General features: G+C 53.2%; 1 protein-coding gene and 1 long non-coding RNA gene across 2 annotated transcripts; both read left to right on the top strand.

Moving 5' to 3' along the window:
- The first annotated feature begins 1,567 nt into the window (after nucleotides 1-1,567).
- On the top strand, nucleotides 1,568-7,934 carry LOC131516755 (uncharacterized). Its single transcript, XR_009264220.1, has 3 exons — nucleotides 1,568-1,889; nucleotides 4,741-4,788; nucleotides 7,604-7,934. It is a non-coding gene; the product is annotated as an uncharacterized LOC131516755 (long non-coding RNA).
- Nucleotides 7,935-9,156: 1,222 nt separating this feature from the next.
- Nucleotides 9,157-26,061, top strand: DISP2 (dispatched RND transporter family member 2). Its single transcript, XM_058738199.1, has 8 exons — nucleotides 9,157-9,751; nucleotides 14,989-15,318; nucleotides 15,588-15,617; nucleotides 15,766-15,889; nucleotides 16,153-16,268; nucleotides 16,447-16,574; nucleotides 16,935-17,032; nucleotides 18,567-26,061. Exons 1-8 carry the CDS (start codon nucleotides 9,639-9,641, stop codon nucleotides 21,825-21,827), a joined length of 4,200 nt encoding a protein of 1,399 aa, XP_058594182.1. The 5' UTR covers nucleotides 9,157-9,638; the 3' UTR covers nucleotides 21,828-26,061.
- Nucleotides 26,062-26,529: the final 468 nt, after the last annotated feature.

The following is a 26,529-nucleotide window of genomic DNA, read 5'->3' as shown; positions in this document are numbered from 1 at the left end:
AATCTACAAAAGAGGGAGGGTGGGGGGAATAATAACACTTTTCTCCAAGAGCTGATACGAGATCACTGATAGTGTAAAAGAACCTGACACAGAAATACTTTCCTTTCCACCATGGAAATAAAGGAGAATCACTTTTTCCTTCCCTCCATGTCTCAAATCATTTTCTGATGTGGTTATGTTACTTCTGTTTTTACAGCTTTTAACAGAGACCAAATCAACATACCATAAACTGCACAAACTGTGCGATTTGTTATGTGCCCCATGTACACTCCATGAAACCATCACCACAATCAAGATAATGAACATATCCATCAAAACCAACTATCCGAGTGTCCCTTCTAATGCTTCTCCTAACCTCCCCCCAGTTCCCACCACATTGTCCCCAGGCAACCACTGATCTGCTGTCATTAGTTCACATTATCTAGAATTTTACAAAATTTTAGCATTTTCTAGACGGAACTGCACACCGTGTCTCCTTCACATCCCACGTCCTGCACTCAGTGGAATGGTTTTGAGATGCAGGCGTGTTTTGGCGTGTATCAGCAGTTCGTCCCTTTTGACTGCTGAGTGGTATTCCATTGACTGCGGGCACCGTGGTCTGTTCAGCCATTCATTCTATTGACAGACATTTGAGAAATCCCCAGTTTTTAGCTACTACAAAGCTGCCGTGAACATTCAAGTATAATCCTTCGTGAGGACCTGTTTGCATTTCCCTTTGGCATGTTACTTTTTAAAAATGAGTTTTAATGGGGCGCCCAGATGGCTCAGTCGGCTGAGCGATTTCAGCTCAGGTCAGGGTCTCACGGTTCGTGAGATGGAGCCCTGTGTGAGGCTCTGAGCTGGTAGCACAGAGCCTACTTGGGATTCTTCCTCTCGCTCTCTCTCTCTCTCTCTGTCCCCCCCCCCCCCCCGTTCTCACTCTCTCTCTTCAAAATAAAGAAATAAAAAATTTTTTTAAAGGTGAATTTAGGGGCGCCTGGGTGGCGCAGTCGGTTAAGCGTCCGACTTCAGCCAGGTCACGATCTCGCGGTCCGTGAGTTCGAGCCCCGCGTCAGGCTCTGGGCTGATGGCTCGGAGCCTGGAGCCTGTTTCCGATTCTGTGTCTCCCTTTCTCTCTGCCCCTCCCCCGTTCATGCTCTGTCTCTCTCTGTCCCAAAAATAAATAAAAAATGTTGAAAAAAAAATTTAAAAAAAAAAAAAAATAAAGGTGAATTTAGGGGCGCCTTGGTGGCTCAGTCGATTAGGCATCTGACTCTTGATTTCGGCCGAGGTCACTATCGCACCGTTTGTGAGTCCGCGCTGACATTGTGGAACGTGCTTAGGATTCTCTCTCTCTGCCCCTCCCGCCCCCAAAGTAAATAAACTTTTTGAAAAAATGACTTTAATGCAGTTCAGGTGCAGCCAGTTCATCCAGGCCCTTTACAGGAAGGCCTGGCAACAGTGGCTGTTTTAACTCCTGCTTCCTCTTGCATACTTCCGATTCCACGTGGTTCTTGTTCTCCTTGATTGAAATGGCCAACCGAGCCCTTTCATCTAGCTGGGGGCGGGAGTGTTAGCATGCTTCAGTTCGGCCAACGTTGTGAGCCTAAGGGCTGCCAAGGTTTGGGACTTTCCTTGGTGCTATGGCATCTCCTTACCAGACTGATGGGGTAAAGTTTCCATCCTCCCCACCAGCCCCCACCTACACACCCATACCCACACTCACACATCCTGCTTCCACCTGCTCTTTGCCCAGATAAAGATTAGCCCATCCTCCCTCATTCCTCCACACCCTCTGCCTCTGATCCTCCCAGTGTCCCTGGCCCGTCCGGCCTCCCCACCCTATACAAATACACCTGAGGTTAGAAGGAGCCTCAGACTTATTCCCTCTCCTTGCTCTCTGCTCTCAGGTAAGGATCTGCTGGCTGTGGACCGGGGACAGGAGGGGCTCTCTGTGAGAGTGTGTTGTGGGTCTGTGTGGCTGTGCTTTTTCTGAGGATGTGTGCATGTGTACTCAATTGGTATCTGTGCCTCTGTTTCTGTCTGCGTGGGTGTCGTCCATCTGTGTGTGTAGGTCTGTGTCTCTCATGAGCACAATGTGGGTCTATGTGTCATGTGTCGGTGTATCTGCATACGTGCCTGCCCACCTGCCCTGCGGCCACTGCAGGCCCAGCTCCCGTGCCTCCGTCATGCCAGGCAGAGGGGTTTCACTGAGGGCTGAAGGGATTGCATTTGTTTCCTTTCAGAGGAACTTACACACCAAACTCCTGTCCTTCAAGCATCGTGGCCTGAATCGGGGAGAGAAAGTCTAAGTCTTGTCTTGTTTTTCTTAATTGAAGTTTATTTTATTTCTTTTTTTTTTTTTAACATTTATTTATTTTTGAGAGACAGAGAGCATGAGCTGGAGAGAGGCAGAGAGAGGGAGACACAGAATCCGAAGCGGGCTCCAGGCTCTGAGCTGTCAGCACAGAGCCCGACGCGGGGCTCAAACTCACAAACCGCGAGACCATGACCTGAGCAGAAGTCGGACGCTTAACCGACTGAGCCACCCAGACGCCCCTCTAATCAAAGTTTAATTGACATAGCATTATATTAGTTTCAGGTGTACAACAGTTTGTACCTTTTGGCCCTCTGCACCCACTTTGCACTTCCCCCCCCCCACCCCCTCCACCCGACTGCCACCAACCACCAGGTAGTTGTCTGTGTCTATGAGCTCTGGGGTTTTTGAGGACTTTTGGTTTTGGCTTTGGTTTTGGCCTTTGTTTTTTTTAGATTCCACGTATCAGTGAGATCGTATGGTATTTGTCTTTCTCGGACTTATTTCACTTAGCATAACGCCCTTAAGGTCCATCCAACCTGTTGCAAATGGCAGCATTTCTTTCTTTTTTATGGCAGAATAATATAACACTATACATGCACATTTTCTTTATCCATCTATGGACACTTAGGGTGCTTCCGTGTCTGGCTACTGTAAATAATGCTGCTACAAACATGGGGTGCAGATATCTTTCCCAGCTAGTGTCTTCATTTTCTTTGGATAAATACCCAGAAGTGCAATTTTTGGATCTTGTGGTAATTCTATTTTTAATTTTTTGAGGAACCTCCATACTATTTTCCACATTGGCTGCACCAATTCACATTCCCACCAATAGTACCTGACAGTTTCCTTCTCTCCACATTCTTGCCAACACTTGTTATTTCTTATCTTCTTGATAATAGCCCTTCTGACAGGTGTGAGGTGATAGCTCATTGTGGTTTTGAGTTGCATTTCCCTGATGATTAGTGACGTTGGGCATCTTTTCACGTATGCGTTGACCACCTGTATGTCTTCTTTGGAAAAATGTCTATTCAGATCTGCTCCCATTTTTTTTTTTAAATTTTTTTTTCAACGTTTTATATTTTTTTATTTTTGGGACAGAGAGAGACAGAGCATGAACGGGGGAGGGGCAGAGAGAGAGGGAGACACAGGATCGGAAACAGGCTCCAGGCTCCGAGCCATCAGCCCAGAGCCTGATGCGGGGCTTGAACTCACAGACCGCGAGATCGTGACCTGGCTGAAGTCGGACGCTTAACCGACTGCGCCACCCAGGCGCCCCAATCTGCTCCCATTTTTTAACAGGATTGGTTTTGTTTCCTCCAAGGCCTGTCTTTTCTCCTTCTTCCAACCTAGCTGGCCCTAAGGTTGTCCTTATCACTCCCTTCCCTAACCCCAACCTCATGAATCGCTTCCAGACTCATTGTTTGCCAAGGGGAAGGATCAAGGGTAAGGAATAACCTTGGGCATAGCTCAGAGGCTGACATCTGCTGAACATTGGTGGTATAAGTAGAAGCCAACAAAAGCAGATGACTCAAGAGGTGCAAGGGGCTGGGGCTGTTGAATTAGGGGTGCGTGTGCGTGCGTGTGTGTGTGTGTGTGTGTGTGAACATTTGTATTTGCATGTTCACCAACTATATGAGTACCAGAGAGCCCTGGTGTTAGGTATTTGATCCTTTTGTCCTATACTATAGTCTGGCTTGTGGGTCAGAAAAAAAATGAATGTATTGTGTGTGCACAGGGTCCAGTCTGGGGTTGTCCCTTGTGACCTGTGTGCCCAAGCAAGATGAAGCCAGGCACCAGGGCACATCAGCAGCTCCATCCAATGAGAGTGCACTTGCTGGACAATGGCTAACTGGCTCAGACCCCAAGCCTCCCACCAACTTCCAACCCTGATGGGAGGAGGTAGAAACAAGCAGCTAGGGCCCTGGAAGGCTTTCCATTCCCTTGTGCTGAATCCCCCAGAGGCCCCTACAACCCCATCCTGCTCTTCTCTGGGACCACACTGCTCTCATCAAGCCTCCCTCTCCCACCTTTATGCCAGGTGTCTATACAGGGACAAGAATCTATAGGGACTGGGTACCATGGCCTGACACATGGAAGACACACACGCATAACATGACTGACCTCGACCAAGTAGAATCAAATTAATACAGGATTGTGAGTCTGGGGTGGTTCTGGGGTCATATGTGAGGGTGTGGGGTTTAGGGACCAGTGCATGATACTTTGATGTCTCTGTCTATCCACCATGTGACTGAACCCGTTGGGTCCATTCAACACCAATGCCTGGCACCTACTCAGTGCCCAACTCCATAGTGGGTACGAAGCTATGTCAGTGGGAACAGTTTTATCCTTTGAAAGGGTTGTGTGTATACATTCCTGGGAGGGAAGAAGGAGAGACTGAGATTTGGATTACAGCAAACTAAACTTGACTTGTTGAAACACAGGTGTTCCTTTTGTCACTCCCTGTGCTTGCTGTATAAGGATGGAGTCAGGTAAGTGGCTGGGAGGCTGTGGGGTGAAGAAGGAAGGAGAGTGGTGAAGGCAGAGGCCATCAGTCAACCGTATCTACTGCATGCCAAGAATTTGTGTTTGCATGAAAGTGGTGGAGGGTTCCAAAATGAAAACAATTTCTTATATTTTGTAGAATACTTTACAGTTTAAGAAACATGCTCCTACATCCTTCATCTCACTAGATCTTGAACCTCAGGGGTAAAACAGACAGGTGCTTTTCCCGTTGTACACACAAGGCCCAGGGAAATTAGGGATCATGCTCAGGCTGAGCTCGTGGAGATATGGAGGGTCTGGAGCCAAGAACTCAGCTCATGGCAGCTGTGCCCTTGGCTCTTCTCAAAAGGAACAAAAGACTATCCTGGCCCTAAGAAATAGGAATCTCATGGAGCAGATGATTCCCACCAATGGAGCACTTCAGAACACTCAGGACCTCTCAGTTTGGTCACTGCAGAATGAGCCCTCTGGACCCAAAGTGGGCATACAGGGCAGGGTCAGGATGGCCCAGTATTAGCATACTTCCCACAGGAAGGCACAGAAAATCAAGCAAGAAGGATTTCCAAGTGGGAGGAGACATGAGCAAAGGCTAAGCGCTGGGACCAGAAGGTCAAAGCAGGAATACACCAACAACCAAGGGTCTGAGTGGAGATTTGGTTGGGGAAAATAGGATTTGGGGGAGGGGATGGATGGGGAGACAAGGTAGGTCCTGTCGGGAGGTGGAAGCAAAAGATTCAGGATTTGTCATTGTGAAGTGCCTCCCTTAGTGTCGTGGAATTTGGCCCGGGTTGAGAGGGCAGACAGCTGACAGACTGGGGCTAAGAACACACACTTCCTGACTTCACCAACCGCTGGAGGACTCGGCCAGCTCTCGAGCAAACGGGGACACACAACTGAGCTTTGTTCTGATTTTCAATATATCTGTATCTGTTGTTGAGAGAAGGAGGGATGGTCAGGCAAGTGACCAAGTCTGAGGAGCCTTTTTGGGGCTGGGGGGTGGTGACCACAAAATCAGCACCAGGGAAAGGACAGGTATCTCACTGCAGAACCAAATGACCAAAGCTGCTGCTTTTTCTCCTTTCCTCTCCCACAGGTCCGAAGGTAGGAAATCTCTCCAGCTGTCTCTCCTTTCTCCTCCTCGCTGCTATGTCCTCCAGACCTCCAGCCCCCTTCCTAGACCTTCAGGGGACAACCATGACCTTCCTGAAATGAAGAGTAGGGAGCAGGCTCAGCCATCAGCCCCGCTGGCAAGCAGGCAGGGGCACTGCGGTGTTCCTCCACCCCCTGCCGGCTGCAGCCTTCTCCTCGGCTCCTCTCCTGTTTTCCCATCTGTCTCTTCTGCTTCCTCACATCCCCTCCCCATCTCAGCCTCTCTCCTGCTGCTTCCCCGCCTGTTCCATGTTTCTCTGCTTTCCTGACTACCCCCACAGCCTCATTGGGTGGCTGGCTTGCTCCCAAACCCCAACCACACTGCAGGGCCCCAATGACCTGCCTCTGCCAGAGAAGAGAGGCTGCCCACCCCCCACCCTCCACTGGCTACCACCAGCGGACAGGGCTCCTAGGCCTGGAACTGGCCCCACTGCAAGGAGAGCCATAGAAGGGAAGGCAGGCGGGGTGGGAAGTGGCTGTTTCCAGACATTGCTGAGCCTGGAGGAGGAAGGGGCTGCTCTAACATGGTCACAGGAAGGCCCCTGGCCCTGGAGCCTGCATCTTCCTTGCCCGTGCCAAGCCTTTATTTGGGCCTCAGAGAAAGAAGCAGATTAGGGATAGGGGCAGAGCCCCACCCCTACCCCCTCAGGGCTCCAGGCCCCCCAGTGCTCCAGCACCAGAAGCAAGGTGGTTGGTGTCTCTCTTCTCTTCCCTGGGCCTGTGGCAAGAGGCAAAGAAACTCCTCTGGCCCTGGAGCCTCAGGAGTGGTTCCAGCAAAGACAGAAAGTTAAGTCACACTCTTTCCGGCCTCTTCTGGCTGAGGCAATAAAGCCTTGATTTTACTATTTTTATTCTTCCTGGTTTCTTGAGTCTGGCACCTACTCAGGGACAGGCATGGGCTCACACACGCACCCACTGTCATGCACACACAACCATGCACATGCACCCATATGCACGTATCTGTGTGCACAGCAGGCATGTGTATGTACCCACCCATGCACATGTACACAGATATAACTATTTGCACGTAAACGGAGAACACACCATTGTACCTACACATAGACACACACACACTGTACTTACATAGAGAACGTGTACACCCTCACTTTGCTCCCTCCCACTTTTGGTCTCCTCCCACCCTCCCACCCTCCAGACAGCTACCCTTGTCTTGCTCCTCAAATCCTGCATCTCCCCTAACCCTGCCTTTTGTTGCCTCTTTGTCCCTGGCCCTCAGTGTAAGCTCCTTTATAGCCCCACACTTACTTGTCAGTAGTCATTCTGCAGTTCCTAGCCTGGCAAAATCTCTGATCACTCTGTAAGGGTTCCTGGGTGAGAGAAGGGAGAAGATGAGATAATTCTGCTTCTTACATACAGATGAAAGAAACCAAGGTCCAGGGAGTGGGAGTCATATCTTGACTCAAGGAATAGAAACGACTGAATCTAGGTTCCTCCGCTTTTGTCTGCTTAGTGCTCTGGCTTCATCCCTTGCAGTCCCTGCCTTCCAGCCCTCCACCGCGATCCCCTGCTAGTGCCCAGGAACCCAGAGTTCTCTACAACAGAGGATGAAGGGAAGGGCAGGGAAGAGGGAAGTTGATCTTGGGAAAGACTGGCACTGACCTCTGATTCTAACATTGTTCATTTGGCTTTCCACAGGGGCACTGCCATGGTGGTGGCCATGGCCCTGGGCCCTGTTGTGGGGAAAGGCACCCCCCTGGCCATGGTCCTGGGCACTGTCCTGGGGGGAGCCACTGCCCAGGGCCCTGTGGGCACCCCCCTGGCCATGGTCCAGGGCACTGTCCTGGGGGAAGCCACCCCCCAGGGCCCTGTGGGCCCCAACCTGGTCCACCTCACTAAGGAAGCAAAAGAAAGAGGATACAAGAATGGGGAGTGTGAGTGGGTTGCCCTGCTGACCTGGCATGGAGCCTGAACCAGAATCTCCTCTTTCTAATAAACAGCCTCCCAGAAGCCATGTTTTACTCTTAAAGAGTCTGTCTTCCTTCATATCCAACTTGGTACCCAAGTGGCCTTGTGGCCTCTAGTTATACAAGTGAGCACCCAGCCAGGCACTCTCAGAAGCTTGGTTCCCATGGTGCCCATAGCATATGCTTGTATAAGTCCACCCCTCCTTTCCTTTTCACTCTGGCCCTCTCCCATCAAACAGTCTCAACTGTGTCCTCATCATTTAACCCCATCATATACATTGACCTGGACCTGACGGACCTTCCAAGGTTCCATCTAGATGTCTCACTGTACAGATCAAAAGCCCTCAACAGATCCCTACTGTCCAGATGTATTTCTCACCATTCTCTGAAAAGACATTGAACTCTCCAGCCTCCTTAACTTTACCTATTTCATCACCACCACCCCTTCCCACTCCCAGTTCAAGAATACCTTCCCTCTCAGACAGGTGAAACTCCAGCATCAACATGAAGCCTTCCCTAAAGCCCATTAGGAAGAGAGAGGTCCTCTTTGTACACTGTCCCCTTCTGTGCAGCTTATACCATCACATGGGCCTGACCACACCCTACCCACTTAGCACCAACTTATGATCTGGCTTTTTATATCTCCAGCCAAACTGTAAGCTATTCAAGGCAGGCCCACCACTTCTACATATACCTCTAGATTCTCCCACTCCATCTGCTAGTGACCTATGCCTTGCATAGAGTGGCATTTGCACATAACTTAGGGACATCTATATTCTAAATGCTGGTAGGTTCTGACTCTCTCCCAAGGCCCATTCCTCAGCCACGGCACCTCCCTGCATATACAGCCAGCCTGCTTGGTGTGAAACACTTTCTGTCCATCCAAATCCCACATCTGGGACTCCCTCCAATCCCCAACTCCCAGACCTCTCACACCACCCATATCTATTACTAGCCCTCTACTCAGGCCTGTCCCAGGCCCATCATGCCTCCCCTCCCTGACAGTCATTCCCTGATGATAGAGGCAGCAAGTGTCCTAAAGTGAGTGGCTATTGAGTACCTTCCAGGCCGGAAAGGGGGTGATTATAAGAAAAAGAGCTGCGAATTCTCTCTCTTCTCCCTCTTCCCACACCCCACACTCAGCACTTGAATAACAGAAGCCGGGCTCCACGCCTGAGGGGTGCAAACTCAGGTCCAGGTCCAGAGAAACGTGAAGAAAGACCCAACTTGAATAGTGCTAATCCCATTGGGGAGGAGGGGGTGGTTGCTGAGCAAAGCCGAGAGAAATGTGGAACTTAAACCGCCAGACCTCTCAATCCTTCGGCTTCCTGCACAATGAAGTGCGGGTGTGGAAGCTTCTCCCTCTTTTCGGCTGTAAGAGTGCGTGTCAAGTTGTGAGGCTCTCTGCACGGTGCCTGAAGTCGCGCTTCCTGGTCCCTTACGGGAAGACCGATGTCCCCCTGGGAAAGGCCAATGTGCAGACTACAGCCAGACAGCTGGGCCCCTCTAACAGCAGCCCTCAGACTTGGCCTGGGTAGAGGGGCCCACCACTACCAGTCCCGGGGTGTTAAAAGACTGCAAAGCCTCCAGCGCCAGGCAGCCGCGCGGGGAGAAGCCTCTGTCCCCACCCCCGGTGCCGCGCCCATTGGCTGGGCTCTGGTCGGCCCCGCCCACCGATCGGTCCGCCTGGCGCTGACGCATGCGCGGGAGCCCGCCACCGCCGCCGCTTCAGCACCAGCTCCCGGACAGCGGCGCCGCCCACGGGCATGGACGCTGATAGCGGCAGCAGCAGCAGCGGTCCGGCTCCCGGCCCGGGTCCGGATGAGGAGCAGCAGCCCAAGGAGGAACCCTTGGCCCCAGACGGCAGCTCCCCGGACAGGTAGGGCGGACCGCTCCGCAGACCCGGCTCCCAGACCTTCCCAGCACCCCCGCCTCAGGTATCCCTGTAGCCGCCATAAGTCTCCTTCATTCATTCCCCACCCCCTCCCAGAACCCCTTCCACCGCCCCGAGCTACCGGGCCCCTGGCCACGCCCTCATTCTGCCGGGTCAATTTTCTCTCTCCCTGATACCCCCTACTGTCAGTCCCCGTCGCCCTCATTGCTTAATACCTGCCCCACCCACTGTTCCTACCTTACCTCTAAGGCCGGGGGTTCCTCCGCCCCTCCAGCCCTCTGAGCCCCTCCGTCTAGGCCCTGCCCCCGCATCTTCTCAGTAAGCTCCAAGCCCGCAGCCCGCAGTCCGGGTTCTAGCATGTCAGTGTACTCGAAGGTGCGTGTGCAGGGTAGACAGGAGGATCCCCAAGGTGTGTGTCCTGGGGAGAGCAGACACTCGCCGCCACGCCAAGGACTGTCTTTGTACATCACCGTCAGTCTCCAGTCTGCCCTGTATGGCCGGCTGCGCACATGTGGGCTTGAGTGCCCGAGTGTGGCAGCCACCGACAGGCCCTGGAGACGCTAGGGTGGGCAGGCTCTAAGGCTCAGGCCGCGGTCAGTACTATCCCTGAAGGAGCCCTAGGCCGGTGGGACAAGAGGAACACCTTCTCTCTGAGGACCCAGATCTTGGTGCCTCTCCTCCACCTTCCTCCACCATATGTGTGAGGGAACAGCCCAGCCAGGTAGCAATATGGCGCAATTTCTGTGCCCTGCCTGGTCTGCTACCCTCAGAATTCCTCCCCTGACATGATACTGCCTGTCTCTCTCTTGCCTGGACTGAAATAAGAGGTATTATTTGGGGGCAAAAAACAGAGATGGACATATGTCTACACTGCACCAGTTAAAATGTACGTTCTGTACCTCAGAGCAAAGGGGAGGCCCCACAAGTGGAGAAAAATGTTCTCTTCCCTCTATTGTCAACACATCAGCCTGGATAGATTTAGCCACCTTTCACTCTGAAAGGCACAGAGCTTTCTTCAAGGAGGTGAAATAGGATAGATGTGTTCCCTGGACCAGGGGTGTACCTGGGACTATGGCCTGACCAAGGAGCTAGGGACGGACATGACAGGAGCAGGACACAGCAGGGCAGGGGCCTGGGACCAGGAGCATCCCTAGAAGTGGCTGGAGGGTCATTTGCTGCCTTGGATATTTCTTTTACCAAGGATAAACCCTATCGAGTCTAATCACTTTCCCTGCACATGAGGATCATTCCTGGGCACAGGAACCACTTGCTCTCCTTCAGCAACTCCCTGGGACCTCTGGCCTCTCTCAGCACTTCCCCAGAGACCCTGGGCACTAAGCAGGTGAAGGGACACAGTTCAATTCAAGAAACACAAATGTGTTCCTGCTGAGCTAAGGACTACTCTAGGGTTAGATACACAGTGAATAAAACTGCACGTGTGTAAGCACACACAGTCCTTTACTAATGCATTAACTACAGAGCAATTTGAAATAGTTCATTCTCTGTTTCTTTTTTTAATTACCTTTTTATTTTCCTAGTGGCATGAATTGCTCCCTCATCTGTCTAGGCCTGTCTGCGGGATCACATGGATGTCCATATGGCTATGTGTCTGTGGGCCTGGGGGTGCTGTTGATGCACATGTACATTTATCTCTTATGAGTCTTCCATGTGGGGGCTCTGTGTCTGGGGCCCTGTCAGCCAGGCCATGGCTGCTTTAGCCTTGGCCTCTTGATGAAGCCTGTGTCACCACTTTCCATCCCCCTGCCTGCCTGCCCCAGTCACTTGGGTTGCAGGCCAGCCTAGGAAGTTGCTCACCCTCGTCAGAGTGATGGAACTGAGGGGGTAAGAATAAAAGCTGCCTGGGGAGGCAAGGCCTGGGATGTTTAACTTGTATTATCACTAGGTATCCTGGGAACAGAGGGCAGCAGGAGCTGGCAGGCGAAATCTTTTTTTCTCAAAAGAGTTTGGTTCTTCTTCTTGGGAGGGTTGAGTCTGGAATGTGGAGGGTTTCAAATTTTGCCACACTGACAATGATGGGCACTGTCAAGAAAGATGGGATTTAGAACCAGCTGATCTTAGGTCCTTGGATAGGGATAAGGGGGGTGTAAAAGAAGGGGCTGGGGCCAGGGAGACCCCCGTAGAAGCAAACCAATGGTAGAGGCTGGAATCCCCCCTTGAACAAAGCCAGTTAAAGAACGATGCAGGCTTACGAGCTTTGGCAGACTGGTTAAGGGAGAGTGTTTCCTTTCTCCTCCAGTACCTCCAAAGTGCTTCCCTTCTTGAAGAAAAAACAAAACAAAACAAAACAAAACCAGACACTCCAAGTGGAAGGGCCTGGCTCCTAGGAAAAGCCCAGTGCTCAGCGAGTGCTCTAAGGCCATGAGCAGCTGGAAAGGCCCCCTGGCTGCCCCCCCACCACCGACCCTTAGAAGGCAGGCTTTGATGTAAAGAGGGTGACCAGGGAGCACCTGGCTGGCTCAGTCAGTGGAGCATGCAACTCTTATCTTGGAATTGTGAGTTCGAGCCCCACATTGAGTATAGAGGTTACTTTAAAAAATAAAATCTTAAAAAAATAATAATAAATAAAGAGGGACACCAAGACTAATGGGTCATATTCATGCCTTCAGGATTTAACCCAGACCAAAAACAGTGCCCAGCATGTGGTAGGTGCTAAAAAAAAGACCTGCAGGAAAAAAAAAACACCTTAAAGAAGTACATGTCCACACTTATGCACATAAACCTGGCCATTTATCCAGCCTCCCTTTGGCCCATGGGGAGGGGTCAATAAGGTCTTTTATCTGCCAGGACGCTGGCTGCTATATCAATTCTATGGGTCATCTGAGGTCTTCTTTTAGAACATCTTTGGTCAAATTCCTATTTTTCTAAAGGTTGCGTTAGTTTAAAAATAAGTATCAGTGATTTTTTAAAGTTTATTTGTTTATTTTGGGGGGGGGAGAGAGAGAGAAGGAGAGAGCCAGTGGGGGAGGGCAGAGAGAGAGAGGGTGGGGGAGAGAGAGAATCCCAAGCAGGCTCCACACTGTCAGTGCAGAGCCTAATGCAGGCTCAAACCCACGAACTGTGAGATCATGACCCAAGCCGAAGTCAAGGGTCGGACACTTAATGGACTGAGCCACCCTGGTGCCCCAATAAGTATCAGTGATTTAAACCATGAGATCAAATTCTGATGTAGCTTTTAGATAACAAAAAGGAAAGTATTTATAATTATATATGTAATGAGATTCTCAAGGTACGGGAAGTTCTAAAATGGAGATACATTATCTGAGGTGCATAAAGAGGTCAAACTGTAAACATAAATATACTTCTTAAATTATATGCTTCCCGAAGAACTCAGTGTGGGAAGGGGCAGGAAAGCAAATGTATCTTCCACATGCCAGGCTCCATGGCAGGCACCTCACATATGTTGTATCAGTTAATTCCCACACCCAACGGAGAGGGGGCATTATCAACATACTCTCACTCAATAGGCAAGGATGCCAGCACTCCAAGAATTGTGTCTTTCCCAAGGCCCCAGAGCTAAAGGATGATGGAGCCAGGAGCCCACTTCCAGTGCTCCCCCATTTTGCTCTCAGCATGGGGCTCATCCTTTCCCAGACTGCTATGCCAGCCAGTCATCCTTCTGGGTGGAGGAGGAAGAGCTTACCTATTCTATCCACTTCCTCTACTTGGTCTCTGGGCAGAAGCCAGCCTCCCTGGGCAATGTCTACTTGCCACCATGGCTGGGACTCTGGCATATAACCCCTTCAGCAGTGCAGCAGGCAGGGCCGGAAGCCAGGGTTGGCTCAGCGTAAACGACACAACTATACAAGTTCTGGCCAGCCAGGTGAGTCAGTGAATGGGGAGAGAAGACAGAACTCTGCCAGGGCTTCCCAGTCCGAAGCCCCTCTGGAAACCCTCCATAGCCCTCAGCTACTCTGTTCTGTGGACATCTTCTCTCGTCTTAGGTCTGGCAATCCTGCCACTGGGTGGGACTCCACCTCCCCCTGCACCCAAGGAGTGGGGCTGCGTCCACGCACTGAGAGCTGCTCTCATGAGTAATTTTGAAAGAAGAATCTATTGCCGATTCTTCCTTAGCAAGTTCCTTGGGGGTCCCAACTCCCTCTCCCAACTGTGCACACTCTTACAAAGCAAACCTTCTGCCCCATGGCCCAAGGCTGGTGGAAGGGCAGCACTTGCCTCTGCCAAACCTTCCCTGAGGTTTGGCATACCCTAAACCTCACACCCCTATCAAAGCTGGGCCTTCCTCTGGGCTCCTTCAGCCCTCTGACTTCCTCTCTCACAGCACCCAACATGTTGGACTGTTGTCAACATCTCCTGCCTACCATGAGTGCCTAGAGGCCAAAGGCCCTATTCATCCCAGGACCACTATTAGCAGCCTATCTAGTGCTCAGTAGTCATTCAGCAAACATTCCCTGGACACCTTCTGAGTGCAAGTCACTCTTCAAGGCACGAGGGCTGCAGAGATGAACAAATGCACCAGACCCTGCTCTCCTGGAGTTCACATTCCATTTGCAAGCCAGGCAATAAACATGACAACACTATAAGGTCTGGTGGGGCAAATGCTGTGAAGAAATATAAAGCGGGGTAAGGGGATAGAGAGCTGACAGGTGATTATTTAGAAAGGGTGATCAGAGAAGGCTTCTCTAAGAGGGTAATAGTTGAACAGAGACTAAAGAGGGGCTATGAGCCATGCAGTTATCTGGGGGAGGAGCACCCCAAGCTGAAGGAGGAGAAAGTTCACAGGCTCTAAGGTGGGACCAAGATTGCAGCAGGTGCTCAATAAATGTCCGACAAGAGAATGAACAGATGACTGCAGCCGGAAGAGCACAGGACTGCGAGTCAGACCTGGGTTTAAGGCCCAGCGCTTCATGGCTCACTGAACCTATTTTCAAATCTATAAAACAAGGAAAGTATCTCCCCTGTAGGGTTTTTGTGAGGAATACAGGACACCATATATGTAAAAGCACAGTGTTCAGCATGTGCCAGGCTCTGCCAATAACGTTTTTTGAGCGTGTGGACAGATGAGTGAATGAGATAGCAGACCCAAGAGGTAGGCTGGGGAGTAGCCTGCACCCTCCTCACCTCTCCCCCAGGACTAGTAATAGAACAACCCCAAGCCCCCGGCTCCTTGCCTCCGACTCCTGAACAATGATGGGGCATGGGATGACCCCTGCCCCCATCACCCTTGTCTCCTCTCTCAACAGGTCTCAAAGCAAGGCTGTGGCCCCTGAGGCAAGCCCAGAGAAGAGCTGCTCTCTCCACAGCTGCCCCCTTGAGGAACCTTCCAGTTCTTCAGGACCCCCACCAACAACTTCCACCCTCCAGCCTGGGGGCCCGTCCAGCCCCTTGGCCCCTGCACACTTCACCTATCCCAAGGCACCACAGGAATACCGGGGGGACAGTTCCCTGCCAGGGCTTGGGGACCGGGCAGCTCTATGCTCCCATGGCTCTAGCCTCAGCCCTTCTCCAGCCCCCTCACAGCGAGATGGGGCCTGGAAGCCACCATCTGTGCAGCACCATGTGGTCAGTGTCAGGTAAGGAGGGGTTCAGCAGCCTGCAAGCTGCCACTGGAAGGTGGGGCAAGGCTTAAAAGTGGAGTGAGCCCCTGGGGCTCAGGACTCCTTCATTAGGAGGCAGCCCAGGATGTCTCCTGCCTCTGATGGAGGAGGCAGCCTGGATGGAGGAGGAAGTAAGGGTTGGAGCTTGGGAGTAGAACAGCCTGTATGGGTTAGTACCATCTTCCTCTACCTCCCACCCTGCAAGAGGGCTCTGACAAGCAAGTATCTTTTCTTCTCTTCCACAGGCAGGAACGGGCCTTCCAGATGCCAAAGAGGTAGGCCTGGGCCTTCTCTGGCCCCCTAAGGGTGACTAGGCTGGTGCCAAGTTTGGCCCCACCACCCCTTCTTGTTGACTCCTAAGCTCACCACACCCTGCTGCCTTACCCAACACCAATTCCTGTGGGTTCTCTTCCTCTTTCCCAGCTATTCCCAGCTGATTGCCGAGTGGCCGGTGGCCATGCTGCTGCTGTGTCTGGCTGTCATCCTCCTCTGCACCCTGGCTGGACTGTTGGGGGACCGGCTGCCCGACTTCTCCAAGCCCTTGCTGGTAAGAAAGGGCGGGACGGGGAAGGGATAGGGGCCCCAAGGCCTGGCCACCTCGACTCTGTCTGGGGCAGAAAGTTGGACGGCACAGCTGGAGTGGGGTGGCAGTGCACGTTGGGGAAATGATACAGAGGCGATACTCTCATCCAACAATCCAGACAGGTGGACTGGCCTTTTCTGCTCCAGGGATGCAAAGGGGCAGAGCCAAGAAGGGCCAGACGGAGCACCCCTCCTCCTGCCTGACCTTCTCTGTCCTCCTTCCTGCAGGGTTTTGAGCCTCGAGACACAGACATTGGACGCAAGCTAGTGGTCTGGAGAGCACTGCAAGCCCTCACAGGCCCCAGGAAGCTGCTTTCTCTTTCCCCAGACTTTGAGCTGAACAGGTAGTGGGTTCCCACCTTTCCACTGTTGAAGCAAATGGGGGAAAGAGAGGGGGCATTGGGTGACCTCCCCAAATGCAGGTCAGAGGGACTTGCTGGGATCCCCTGGGGAGTGGTATCTGGCCTCCTCTGAGCCCCTACCCCTTGATGGTGCCTGGCATAGATTTTCTCTCTACCTCAGCTCAAACTCCCACACCACTCTGAGCCCCACACCCTGGAGCAGTGCCCAGGAGGGCTTGGTCCGGCCTCGAAGGATGGTGGAACCCCTGGAAGACAGAGGGCAGGAGGACTTCTTTTGTGGTCCCCCTGGTAAGCTGCAGCCTAGCCAGTTCTTGCCTTTCATGGTGGTCCCCTTCCTACCTACTAGAACAGGAGGGCTCAGGAGAACAAATGTGGGCAGACAGAAAAGGAAGGAGGTTGGTTGGCCATGTTCAAGTCAAGGAAGTTGGGTTACAGCTGGGAGGCTGAGGCAGGTCTCGGGTACTCCAGCCACACAGGGTCAAGCTGGGTGGGGGTGGAGCACCGGATCAGGCAGCCTGGCACAGGTTTCAGACTCCTGAGACTCTGAACCTCATATGGCCCTGGGTAAGCGTCTTCCCTCTGGTGGGCCCAGGACCTGATGCCAAAGAGCTGAGCTCTGGAAGGGGCGGGGGGTGGGGTGTGTTGCAGAGAAGAGCTATGCACAGCTGGTGTTCATGTCGACCTCAGCGGGCAGCCTGTGGAACCTGCACGCCATCCATTCCATGTGTCGCATGGAACGGGACCAGGTGAGCAGACTGGGGAGGTGCCAGGGGTTGGGGGGTGTGGGGGTGGGGCAGGGACATCAGGGACCTGATCTCAAGGAAATACAGCTGAGCCAGGACTGCCAGGGTGGACAAGGGAAGAATATTCCCTGCTTAGAAAATTATTCCAACCCTGTTGAGAGGCTCCAGGTCGGGGTGGAGAAAGAAGAGTCAACTTTTTATAAGAGCCAAGACACAGACTATGTGGAGCCTGGGGATTTTCAAAAGGTCCCGAAGAAAAGCTTCAAGAGCTGTTGAGGAGGACCCAGCCCAAGGCCCCCAGCCTCCATCAACCCAAGCAGTGCCAATCCAACCATGCCAACTGGAAAGCCATATACCATAACACCTGAAGAAAGATTTGCTGCTAAAAACAGTGTGAACACCACTGAGTAGCCCAAGGCACTCCATACAAGTGAATTCAAAGTACCAAAAGACTCCTTAACATGCGCCCTGGAGTCAGATGCCTAAATTCAAGGCCAGTTCTAATACTCCCTAGCTGTGTGACTGCAGGCATGTTTCTTAACCTCTCAGTGCCTCAGGCTTTGCATACATAAAATGGAGAAAATAATGGTACTTGTCTCATAGGGATGTTGTGACAGTTAAACAAGATAGAATTTGTCATAGTGATTGGCAATAGAAATCTCTTTTTTTTTTTAATTTTTTTTTCTTTAACGTTTATTTATTTTTGAGACAGGGAGAGACAGAGCATGAACGGGAGAGGGTCTGAGAGAGAGGGAGACACAGAATCTGAAACAGGCTCCAGGCTCTGAGCTGTCAGCACAGAGCCCGACGCAGGGCTCGAACCCACGGACCGCGAGATCATGACTTGAGCCGAAGTCGGCCGCCCTACCGACTGAGCCACCCAGGCGCCCCAGAAATCTCTTAATAAATGTTACTGTTGTCACCACGATCTCAGGCCCAAGGCCGTACAGTACAGTCAGTTGGTGACAAAATGGGGCCTCTGATTCCCCAGGCCAGTGCCCTCCCAAACTACACCAGCTGTTGTGATGTGTTGTGTCAACAGCAGGGGGGAGAGAAAAGGAGACATGGGGTCTGTAAAAGAAACAGCCCTGGCCCTAAGAGGGTTTAAGCAGACCTGTGGACAGAGGTGGGGGGCTAAGGCTTGGCACTGACCCTGATCCTGGAATGTTTTGGCCTCACTTTTCCCATCATTTGCTTCCAGTTCCCTGGACCCTTGACCCCTCTGTGGCTGGCACTCCACTGGCACTCCTGGCTCAGGCAGTGAAGAGCTGGGGTGTGTGACCTGCAGGGGTCCTCAGGGCAGGACCTCTCAGGCTGAGGCCTCGGGCAGCATCCCTGAGGCTCCTCTTTGATGGAGTCAAGATGTAGTCCGGAGCCAAGTGCAGCTCTGAGACAAGCCACTTCTACTGGGCTGGGGAGATACCTCTCTGCCTCTGCCCTATAGCCTGAAAGGAGGTGAGGGGGCCTTGGATAGGGCTGGGGAAACCTGGGCCCCTGCGTTGCTCCTGAGCTCTCTCCCGCTGTGTGTGCTGTACAGATCCGCTCCCATACCCGCTTTGGGGCTCTGTGCCAGCGAACGGAAGCCAACAAGTGCTGTCCCAGCTGGTCCCTGGGCAACTATGTGGCCGTGCTCTCCAACCGCTCCTCCTGCCTGGACACGACCCAAGCGGATGCAGCCCGAACACTGGCCCTTCTGCGGGCCTGTGCCATCTACTACCACCGCGGTGCCCTGGTGCCCTCTTGTCTGGGCCCCGGGCAGGACAAGCCCCCGCACTGCGCCCAGGTTCCCACCAAGTGCTCTCGGAGCAGTGCCGTCTACCAACTCCTCCACTTTCTGCTGGACAGGGACTTCCTGAGCCCCCAGACTGCTGACTACCAGGTGCCCTCCCTCAAGTACAGCCTGCTCTTCCTGCCCACTCCAAAGGGTGCCTCTATGATGGGCATCTACCTGGACCGCCTAGCCACCCCCTGGGGGCTCTCTGACAACTACACATCCATCACTGGCATGGACCTGGGCCTCAAGCAGGAGCTGCTGAGGCACTACCTGGTCCAGGACACGGTGTATCCCTTGCTGGCCCTGGCTGCCATCTTCCTCAGCATCGCCCTCTACTTGCGCTCCCTCTTCCTCACACTCATGGTGCTGCTGGGGGTGCTGGGCTCGCTACTGGTTGCCTTCTTTCTTTACCGTGTGGCCTTCCGCATGGCCTACTTTCCCTTCGTCAATCTGGCAGCCTTCGTCCTGCTCAGCAGCGTCTGTGCCAACCACACCCTCATCTTCTTTGACCTGTGGCGCCTCAGCAAGAGCCAGCTGCCCTCCGGGGGGCTGGCACAGCGCGTGGGCCGCACCATGCACCATTTCGGCTACCTGCTGCTGGTCTCGGGCCTCACCACGGCCGCGGCCTTTTATGCCAGCTACCTGAGCCGTCTGCCGGCCGTACGCTGCTTCGCCCTCTACATGGGCACGTCCGTGCTGGCGCACCTGGCGCTCACGCTGGCCTGGCTGCCCTCCGCCGCCGTGCTCCACGAGCGCTACCTGGCCCGCGGCTGTGCGTCCCGGGCGCAGGGCCCGTGGGGCGGCAGTGCGCCCCGGCGGCTGGCGCTGGCGCTGCACCGGCGGCTCCGCGGCCTTCGGAGGGCGGCGGCCAGCACCTCGCGCCTGCTCTTCCAGCGCCTGCTGCCCTGTGGGGTCATTAAGTTCCGCTACATCTGGATCTGCTGGTTCGCCGCGCTGGCGGCAGGGGGCGCCTACATCGCCGGCGTTAGCCCCCGTCTGCGGCTGCCCACTCTGCCGCCGCCCCGCGGCCAGGTCTTCCGGCCTAGCCACCCCTTCGAGCGCTTCGACGCGGAGTACCGCCAGCAGTTCCTGTTTGAGCGGCTGCCTCAGGGCGAGGGCGGCCACATGCCTGTGGTTTTGGTGTGGGGCATCCTGCCCGTGGACACTGGCGACCCGCTGGACCCTCGCAGCAACAGCTCACTGGTGAGTGACCCTGCCTTCTCTGCCAGCGGTCCCGAGGCCCAGCGCTGGCTGCTGGCACTCTGCCACGAAGCTCGGAATCAGAGCTTCTTTGGTGTCCAGCCCGAGGGCTGGCCCACGCTGTGCTTCATGGAGGCCCTCCAGCGCTGGGTGGAGAGTCCTGCTTGTGCCCGCCTGGGGCCTGGCCTCTGCTGTGGCCACTCAGGCTTCCCTTGGGCACCCCAGCTTTTCCTGCACTGCCTCAAGATGATGGCTCTGGAGCAAGGCCCCAACAGCACCCGTGACCTAGGACCCCGCTTCAATAGCCAGGGCGGCTTGGCTGCCCTGGTTCTGCAGTTCCAGACTAACTTCCAGTACAGTACAGATTACAGCCAAGCACACCACTTCTATGCTGAAGTCAGCCACTGGCTGGCAGGGGAGCTGGGCAGAGCACCTCCCGGCCTCCACCGGGGTTGGTTTACCAGCCATCTGGAGCTGTACAGCCTGCAACACAGCCTGAGCACAGAACCTGCTGTGGTGCTGGGCCTGGCTCTGGCGCTGGCGTTTGCCACACTGCTGCTAGGCACCTGGAACGTTCCGCTTAGCCTGTTCTCCGTGGCAGCGGTGGCAGGCACCGTACTGCTCACCGTGGGGCTCCTGGTTCTACTCGAATGGCAGCTCAACACTGCTGAAGCCCTCTTTCTCTCTGCTTCCGTGGGCCTCTCAGTAGACTTCACTGTCAACTACTGCATCTCCTATCACCTGTGCCCACACCCCGACCGCCTGAGCCGCGTGGCCTTCTCGCTGCGCCAGACCAGCTGTGCCACAGCTGTGGGGGCTGCGGCCCTGTTTGCGGCCGGTGTGCTCATGCTGCCTGCCACGGTGCTGCTCTATCGCAAGCTGGGCATTGTCCTCATGATGGTCAAGTGCGTCAGCTGTGGCTTTGCCAGCTTCTTCTTCCAATCTCTGTGCTGTTTCTTTGGACCAGAGAAGAACTGTGGGCAGATCCTCTGGCCTTGTGCCCACCTGCCATGGGATGCTGGGAATGGGGAGCCTAGTGGGGAAAAGGCAGGCCGCCCAAGATCAGGGCCAGTGGGAAAGGCACCCGGATCCTGCTCGGAACAATACGAGCTACAGCCCCTGGCACGGCGCCGGAGTCCCAGCTTTGACACCAGCACAGCCACTAGCAAACTGTCCCACCGGCCCTCGGTGCTCTCTGAGGATCTACAGCTGCATGATGGCCCCTGCTGCCCCCGGCCCCTACCGGCCCCTGCCTCCCCAAGAGAGCTGTTCCTGGACCACCAGGCAGTCTTCAGCCAGTGCCCGGCCCTGCAGACCTCCTCCCCCTATAAGCAGGCTGGCCCCAGCCCCAAAACCCAAGCCAGGCAGGACTCCCAAGGGCAGAAGGCTGAGCCCGTGCAGGCCTCACCAGAAGCCTCGGCCCACCCTCCCAAGCCCAAGGCCGTGGAGCCTCCTGATTGCCTCTGCTCCTCAGCTAGCACCCTGGAGGGGCTCAGCGTCTCTGACGAGACCTGCCTAAGCACCTCTGAGCCCAGTGCCCGAGTGCCAGATTCTGTGGGTGCCTCCCCAGAGGACCTGGACGAAACAGAGCAAACGGTACCTGAGCGGGGCCAGCTGAATGAGAAGCGAGACACCCTATGGCTGGCACTGAGGGAGACCGTGTATGATCCGTCGCTGCCTGCCTCCCACCAGAGCAGCTCCTCCTGGAAGGGCCGTGGGGCACCAGGGGATGGCAGCCCTGTGGTGCTGCCCAACAGCCAGCCAGATCTGCCAGATGTTTGGCTACGCAGGCCCAGCACCCACACTTCAGGCTACAGTAGCTGAGGGAGGCCCAGGAAGGCAGGACTGGGGCACAGAGCCTGTCAGAGGTGACAGGAAGGGGGCAGCCCCAGACTGGAGCCTGATAGTGTCTGCCCGCATCAGCATGGAGAGGTCTCACCCTCCAGCTGTGGATTTTAAACCCTGCCAGATGTTTCAGCCTTGGTCCAGACTGCTACTTACTCCCCACATCTGGAGGATTCAGTGGAGAGGGTCTTTGGAGAGAAATGTCAAGCTCTCCTTGTAACTTGCTGAGGTCTCATTTGTCCCCATATGCCAACCAGGACCTCTGGAAGGGGGAGGGCCAGATGTGTAGCTCCAGGTATCAGGGCGAGGCTGACCCAGCCCCCAAGCCAAGTGGGACGAAGGGACTCAGTCCGTGGAATCCTGCCAGGGCACCTCACCAACCAGAAGAGCCCTAGGGAGCCTCAGCAGCCTCCAGGGCCTCACACCTTTCAGGGGCTCTTCAGCAGGACACTTCCTTCTCTTTGGAGAGCTTCTCTGGGCCGGAATTAAGCGACTCTTTCCTGAACAGCCCTACCCCCTCACACTCCCCGGGCTGACCAGATATTTGCCAGGGCCTGGCAGAGACAGCTGCTGGGAATGAAGCAGGAGGAGGAGGGCTGGTCAGCCTCAGAGTGTCTCTCAGTTACAGGACGGTCCCTCGTGAGGAGCTGCTCTGGTACACGAAGCGTGCTCTCCCCTGTGAACAAACAATAAGAATCCTTTACATCCTGCATCTCTTAGTTTACAGAACACTTGCACACCCACTTTCTCCTTAGTCTCACCATGTCACTATGGGGAAGGCTGCGGTTAGCCAGGTCCTTCTGCCCCCGATTTATAGGTAAAGTCATTGAGAGTAAGTAAGCTTAAGCGATTGACCCACAGTCACAGAACTAGTACAGGGGGAAGCAACTTCCCTGGCTCACTCCCCCCTGAAACTTCCACTCTCCTGGCTCCCTGCCCCAGGGACATTGGCTTGTGGCTAACTTGACCCTTCACCTCTAGCACCCTCTTACGACCTGCCTTCACAGGTGTCTCTAAGTGCAACACTCCCTTCCTTCCTCTCTTTAGACCTCTGTCTCCAGAGAGAGCTATACTCTGAGCTGGCTGCAAGTTGCTCTGCATCTGCCCAGTGCTTCCCTTCAGATCCACTGAGAACCTATCGGCTATGGGGCATCCTGGCTGATCTGCTTCCCAGGTTCAGGGGCATGCTTCTTCCATGGCCACGGTGTATGGAGAGCCCCTGTCAGGAGAGGCGCTGAGAGTAGTAGAGGTTGAACGGAATTCAGTTAAGGCAGGACCCCAGGCCTGCCCCCTTTTGGGAGTGCGTGAGTCTAAAGCTATTCCCCACGTCAGGGTCCCCAGCTTCCTAAGGACATGTCGTTCTGGGGGTTCTCAGCAGACCAAAAGGTGACTCCTCCTCCCCAAAGCAGAGTCTCTCTGCAAGGTTTTTGAGCCCACGTGAGAGCGATGGCACTTGGAGCACATTTACTTGAACACCTACTCTCCTACGGTACTTCGGGGAGACGGAGGCATGGAAGGAAAATCGAACATCTGCCCTCAAGGAGCCCGCCCTCTAGCTGGGGAAACAGCTCACATAGACACACAGGAGCGATGGGTCACTGACAGCACCATGCAGGGCATGCTGAGGGCCAAATGCCTGTCACCATTAGTATCGCTGGAGGTCAAGTACCCAGGACTGGGTAACCAGGAAGGCTTCCAGGAGGGAAACAACTCAAGCTGGGCTTCAGAAGTGCAAGTATCTCAGACTGGAAGGGACCTTAATGATCATTTATTCCAGCAGTTTTCTTTTCTTTTTTTTTTTTTTTTAAGTTTATTTATTTTTGAAAGAGAGAGAACACAAGGGGGGAGGGACAGAGAGAGAGGGAGACACAGAATCTGAAGCAGGCTCCAGGCTCTGAGCTGTCCGCACAGAGCCCCACGCAGGGCTCGAATCCACAGACTGCAAGACTGTGACCTGAGCTGAAGTCGGTCGCTTAACCGACTGAGCCTCCCAGGCGCCCTAATTCCAACAGTTTTCAAGCTCTGTAGCCTCAGGACCCTTTCTTCAAAGAATCCTTGTGTGAAAACACAGCATATAAAACATAACAAGCAGTGACTCTAGTGGGTTCTGGGTGGGGTATACAGAGCGAGCTGAGCTCCCCTTTTTACTGTGCCTCTCAGACAGGCCCTGGGGAACCCCTCAAGTTCCTGGCAGCTCCACAGAATGTAGCATGAAAACCACTGATCCAGGCCATCTTACAGATGAGTATCACAGACAGGAAGGGACTTTTCTAGGGCCAAACAGTCTGTGACCACGCTGGAGGCAAATCAAAGGGCATTTTTGATTTTGTGTTTTCTTTATATCGTTGAGACCTACCTCCCACCCCAAGTAGCCCAGAAGGGGAGCAGGAACCCGAATGACAACAGGAGTTGTGGAAGAGAGAGAAGACCGTGGGCAGGAATTACGGGATATGTCGGCTCCTTTGCAAAATAAGAAAATCAAATCCACTTGACCCCTGACATCAGGAGGAGGAGGAGGCAGTGACTAGGACCTAACTTGGACCTGTCCCCCCGGGAGGTCTGCTGGGACCACTCTGTCTTCATGTCCAAGTGAAATTCCACCTGTCTGGCCTGTGGCTGTTCATCAGGGTCTTGGCTTCTCTACACCATGGACGTGTCCTCCTGTTGCCACACATCCAGGCCGAGAGAGCCCTGGTCTCATCTGGCACAATCAGCCAGGGGGAGGACAAGGTGAGCCCTTCCTCCTGAGCATAAGCAGAAGTCTGGCCTTGATTCAAAAGAGAGACCAGCATTTTAGTTGCTTCTGAGCAGCTCACCAAGGCTCTTCTGCCCTGTATTGTGGGAGGGCAGCAGGGATCCAGACCAAAAGAACCTGTTCCCCCACACCCTCTCTTGTGTCTTGCAAGAAGAGACATGGTGTCTAGGACTGGAGCTTCAAAGCTTTTTCTGACTCTGTTAGAATACGGAGGGGTGGGTGGGGCAGGCATCGAGGATTTGGGCACACCTGAGGACCCTACTCGGGGATTTCTGGGTCCCATTCTTGCAGGCCACAGCCACAAAACCCTACAGGAAGGCAAACAAGCCAGAGTAGTTAAGGTACCAACTGGATCTGTTCTTTCTACCGCCGGGCCCAAAAGACTGGAAGAACCCAGTGGTGACCTAAAACATCACCTTACACCTAGAGGGGCCCATACCAACAGCAGGCAATCCACATTAGTGAGTAACCCAGCTTGCCTCTCCAGCCCCAACTGTGGAAAGCAAGATGTAAAGCATTTCCAATTTCCTTTGAGTTTCAGCAGACCTATTCACTTTATTAATATTATCAGTGGTTACAATGAGTATATGGCTTAGAAGCATGCTGTGAAGCAGAGGAAAACCAGTTAAAGCATTTATGTTTGCTCTGAAAAATTCAAGAAACGGTTTCTTAACACGGAGACACTCTAAAATAGAACTATGTTGATACCCATTTGGGATTTAAGGTCATTTCTCCTATTTGTGCTACAGATCCTTGAACTCACACTCAGAGTATGAGTATGCGTGCTGTATGTTTTTAAAATGTAACTTGATATACTTTGTTACTATGGAAAAACCCATCCTTCCATGGCTCTGGTGCTTTGTTGACAATGTTAGAGATTGATTTGACCGGCAGAATCTTAGATTTTACTGGCACATGGCGTAACTGATACCATGATATTTAGGCAATATCCCAACTTGAGCCCGATTCTGAAAGAGACATCTCACAAGAGATTTATAAGCCAAACTTCCTCAGCCCCCTCTAACTCGTTCCTTTCTTCTCCCAGTGCATGAAAGGGCTGGGAGGGGTCTCGGGAAAGAAGATTCATTTGGTTTACAACCTTCACCCGTTTGTCCAGAGAGTTTCTGATCTTTCCTTCCATGGTGGCCTTATCTCAGCCCTTGATAATACACGCAGGCAACAACAAGCTCTCTGACACCCATGCCATCCATCAAGATTTCATTTACTTGGGGAGAAAAAAACAGGCATTCCTCACCCTTTCTACCCACACCCTTGTTCCCAGGGAAGACTATACCTCAAGGTCTGTAGGTGTTTATGCTTAGGAGAAGAAATTGTAACTCAGTTCAGTGGAAAGATGAGAAACAAAAGAAAGCCACCATGTGCTATGTGAATGGTTGGTTGTCCTAAAGCCACTCTGTGCTGAAAAGCCCTGGAAGGACCTTAAAGTTATAATCATTATCAGGTCTCTGTGTGATTATTCACATTATACCTCAACATAGGAAAAAGATCAGGATTTTACCAGATTCACAAACATCTAATAAGAACTTCAGTACTGCTAAAGAAAATCATGCAGCTGGGCAGATTGGTGTAGATTTGAACTCGTGACCACCAGACTTTACTGGACCCTCAGCTCTGCCTACCTTGTTTCCATTCTAGTTACTGGTTTCCATTCTTTGTAATGACCATTTAACACTTTCTCTTGCTTCCTCCAACATCTGAGACAGAGAATTCTGGAGATCTGCAAAGGACCCCCTCGAGTAGTCAGCATAGCACTACTCATTGTGTAAATGTGAGGAAACTACTTGAGACTAAGGAAAGAACCATTCAAAATGATTAGAGGGAACAGAGGCCAATAGTCATAGAGGACTGGAATAGTGCCTGTTCCCATCAGCCAGACTTGAAAACATCATAATTTATGGAGCATTG

This window comes from Neofelis nebulosa, chromosome 7, assembly GCF_028018385.1.
Source record: "Neofelis nebulosa isolate mNeoNeb1 chromosome 7, mNeoNeb1.pri, whole genome shotgun sequence".
NCBI lineage: Eukaryota > Metazoa > Chordata > Mammalia > Carnivora > Felidae > Neofelis > Neofelis nebulosa.
This window is presented reverse-complemented; position numbering and strand designations above follow the sequence as displayed.